We start from the raw sequence: 3,890 nt of genomic DNA, 5'->3' as shown, positions 1-3,890 counted from the left end.
ACCATGATTATCCACCACCCAACCTCTCACATGCTCTCCTCTGTCTTCTTCTCTCTCTCCACCCCACCTCCCTTCAATAATGCCTTTTGCCCCTTAGGATCCCCCCTCTCTCTTTCCTTCAATGTATTGTATTGTATTGTATTGTATTGTATCGTATTGCCTTTTTCAACGCCGGTCCGGGCTGGTTCGGACCAATCTCTTATATTTGGCATTTTTTTAGGCCGGTCAGGTCAGGTCGAAAATAAGTGAAAAAAATAAAATAATAATAATAATAATAATAAGATGGGCCTGGCCCTAACCCAGTTCTCGGGACACATTTTATAGCCTAGACCCTATATTTGTTAGGGCTAAGACAAGCTGCCGGCCTGGCCCGGCCCGCCGGCCCATTGCCAGGCCTACCCTTTTTCTCTCTTGAACTCTCTCTATATTCTCTCTCTTGCACCTCCTATGAACACTACTGGTCAATAGAAACTCCTGTTTTGACCCAACATCTCAATTCATTAGATTTTGGTTGTCCTCCTCATTTTCAGCCTCCAATAGATGCTGTTGCCCTTAGGATCCCCTCTCTCTCTCTCTCTTCACTACTTTCTCTCCCTTCCACCTCCCACATCTACCACCTAGAACTCACCATCACAGAAACCACAGTTCAATGGAAACACCCACTCTGACCCAACATCTTTTTTCCCATTCTTAGTCCCATCTCTCTCACCCAACATCTTTTTTTTTCCATTCTTTCTCTCTCTAAAATTTAGTCACCCATCCCTTTCTCCTCTTTCCAACTCTCCCCAATAATTGTTTATTCTCTCTCTCTCTCTCACTGAGCCTACTGGGTTTAGGCTGGCAAGGTTGTCTTCCCCCTTCTCAAAAACCCCCCTCCTTTTTCGATCCCTCTGCTCCATTCAGCTCCCACACCTCCTCCATCTTTTGCTTGGTTCTTTGCACAGTCCCATAAGGTATAAAAATGGGTTCTTTCTCTCTCTACCCCTCTTCCATTCTCTCTCTTGTCTTCCTCCTGCTAACCCATGTTCCTTTCTCTGATCAAAAAACCCAAACCATATATGATGTTCTAAGATCAAATGGCTTGCCCATTGGTCTACTCCCCAAAACTGTGAGCAATTACAGTATAGACAAAGATGGTAACTTTGAGGTCCATTTAGAGCAAGCTTGCTATGCTAAGTTTGAGAACCAGGTTCACTATAAGCAGAACATTACGGGGACTCTGAGTTATGGCCAGATCGGTGCCCTTTCTGGTGTCCTTGCTCAAGAACTGTTCCTTTGGTTCCCTGTAAAATGCATCAGAGTTGATGTACCAAGCTCTGGTTTGATTTACTTTGATGTGGGGGTGATTTATAAGCAGTTTTCTCTCGCTTTATTTGAGACCCCACCTGATTGCACGGCGATGGCCAATGGTGACCAGCCTGATCTTCATGAGGGGGGCTCCATGGCTGATGCTCTTTCAGAGGTACTTGTTTGTCTCTCTTATTTTTTGAAAAATGGTTTTATCTCTCTCTATGATTGGGTTTGGTGCAAATGGATCTGGTGCTAGAGAGTTGTTTGTGTCTTTTCGATGACTTGGGGTCTATGAATATGGAGGCTTTTCGTTGAACTTCTTATTGATTTCTTCTGATATTTTGTTTTTTGATGTAATTTGATTTGAAGGGTTGATGTTGTGGAATTTGGTATAGGTTTCATCAAGAAACATGTTCCCTGTATTCTTTGTTCCCTAATAGACTAGAACCCAAATTAGATCTTTCATTCAGGCATAATTTTTACCCCATTTATTGACTATTTCTATGTATCCTGATCGAACATCCTGTGTAGTTTCTCATGATCAGTTTGCAAAGATTATTCGTTGTCATTACATAAGAGCAACGCATTTAGTGAATCATGTTAGCAATTTGGATGCAACTTTTGCATTGATGTTCATCTACTTGTATAAGCTCAGCAATGGTTGAACATTTCTTGATTTTCATGGTCATGCTATTTTTAATAACACTTTTGAATTTTGGGATCGTGTGTAAAACTTAAATCCGTATCTCCTTCGTAAGTGTTCATAATTTGCATATGACTAAATGGAGGTAGCTCATTTCATCTGACAAATCCTAACTCATTGCAGAGTCAATTGGGGAAGTCTCATTATGAAGCCGATCAAGACATTCTAAAGGCTAGTCAATGAACCATGAAAGGAGTCGATATAATTGAGGATGTCGGTTCTGTTCTTCCCAAGTTGAACAATATCGAGAGAGTCTGGTTTTGCAGGTTCTAAGATTCCATGGTGTGTTTGCAGTAGAATTCAGACTAGTTTTGCTTTCAGTGTCTGTGTAAGAAGAATTTTGAAGGGTGATAGGGAAGATCACCGGTTTTTACAAGCTGAGAGTGAGAAGAGGGTGGAAACTGGAGGATGAGTGGTGCTTTGGTTGAGAAGCATTAGTTTGTGAATGTGATAAGCTAGAAGTTGCAGGTTTTGATCTCTATAGTGCTATATAGGAACCAACATTTGGTTGCCACTTGTTGATCTGCGTTGTGCTATAGTGATACTACATATCAAGGTTGAGTCTATGTAAATGCGGGAAACATTTCAGTCTGTATGTATCTTGGCAATTCTTAGTTTGAGGTAAGAGGAGAAAACCTTCTATGGGTAAAACGATTATAGCTCTCTCAACCTCTGTTGGCCTTAAGGGTTGTGGTTTATTTTTTGTTTTTTTTATCTCTATGCTGAGTGTATTCTTCCGAGATTGTTGTTTGTTATTCAGTAAAAGAAGCACTCTTGGGTAGTGCATGCTGGTAAGAAGTTAGGACTGAAAGGTGAAAGTCGCTTAGATGCTCATATTAACTGTTCCACCCTCTTTTACTTTTGCATAGGAATGAGGCTGTTTCATTGTCGTTCTTGATTAATGTAATTGGTCAGAATTCCATTGCGTTTTGCTTAAGAAACATTTAATAACATTATTTTTGGATCATATCCTTCTCAAAATTTTTTTTGGGACAATCGATTTCAGAGGCTTCATAAAGACAGTTTTAAATAGTGACTCCAAAAGTGCTGTTCTTGATCAAGTGATACCCGGACAACCAGTTTGGTTTTCCTAAATGTGTTTCACGTGTCTGCATGAAACCTCGAACACTTCAACTTCTTGTATCGAGTCCTAGATATGCTGTGTCCAAATTGGTAGCTTCTTGTCAAGTGTCATCACTCTATGTGGACAGTAGACAGGTAATACCCATATCCTCATCCATGTAAATCTGGCCGGCCTTGAGGATTCTAGATGCAAAATATGGCCACAAGTAACTGAAGTTTACTAAAATTCATCTTGGGTGGAACACTGGATTATCAAGCTTTGGTACTCATGAGATTTAGATTACCATGTATATGGACAAGCATCTATTGTTTTGAAATCACTCTCTTGTTCAGTTAAAGCTGGACATTGGCTCACAGAATCACATTGTATGGACTCTAGAAAGAACTGAACCTCTATTGGCTTCTTAGAGAAATGAATGTAGTGCTTAGATGATGGTTTCGAGATGGAAAGATTGGTTGTTTTTGGAATGCTCCATGAGACTCTTTTTTTTTTTAAAATGGCAACTGTTCTATTCTATTAAGAGAGAGAGAACCCCATGACACTTCTTAGGAAACTATTGTAGTGGTATCTGATGAAAGGAGAGCGATATCATGGGCATTGGATTAGCTTACCAATAGCTCAAATATATAATGAAATGATCAAATGGCATTGAATTGTTTTCTTGGAAGTAAAGAATTCGTGTTGTTTAAATGCCAGTCAGAATTGATTTATATGTTTTTAGGCATCTCATGTATGATGCAAATCTGTCAGGCTGTCCATGTATGCATATGTGTGCATACGCATGCTTGCAGGGACCATTATTTCCACCCATCT

General features: G+C 40.0%; 1 protein-coding gene across 1 annotated transcript; it reads left to right on the top strand.

The window, feature by feature from the left end:
- Positions 1–641: 641 nt before the first annotated feature.
- LOC18441906 (uncharacterized) lies at positions 642–2,788 on the top strand. The gene is made up of 2 exons (XM_006852131.4): positions 642–1,462; positions 2,117–2,788. Exons 1-2 carry the CDS (start codon positions 962–964, stop codon positions 2,174–2,176), a joined length of 561 nt encoding a protein of 186 aa, XP_006852193.1. The 5' UTR covers positions 642–961; the 3' UTR covers positions 2,177–2,788.
- Positions 2,789–3,890: the final 1,102 nt, after the last annotated feature.

The sequence above is a fragment of the Amborella trichopoda genome, chromosome 6 (assembly GCF_054954075.1).
Source record: "Amborella trichopoda isolate Santa Cruz 75 chromosome 6, AtrichopodaSantaCruz75HAP2 v2.0, whole genome shotgun sequence".
Taxonomy (NCBI): Eukaryota; Viridiplantae; Streptophyta; class Magnoliopsida; order Amborellales; family Amborellaceae; genus Amborella; species Amborella trichopoda.
This window is presented reverse-complemented; position numbering and strand designations above follow the sequence as displayed.

Excerpts from the sequence above, each read along its gene's own strand:
- LOC18441906 (XM_006852131.4), top strand. The coding sequence starts at position 962 with ATGGGTTCTTTCTCTCTCTACCCCTCTTCCATTCTCTCTCTTGTCTTC. Across the intron at positions 1,463-2,116 it reads TGGCTGATGCTCTTTCAGAG|AGTCAATTGGGGAAGTCTCA; the intron begins GTACTTGTTTGT and ends AACTCATTGCAG.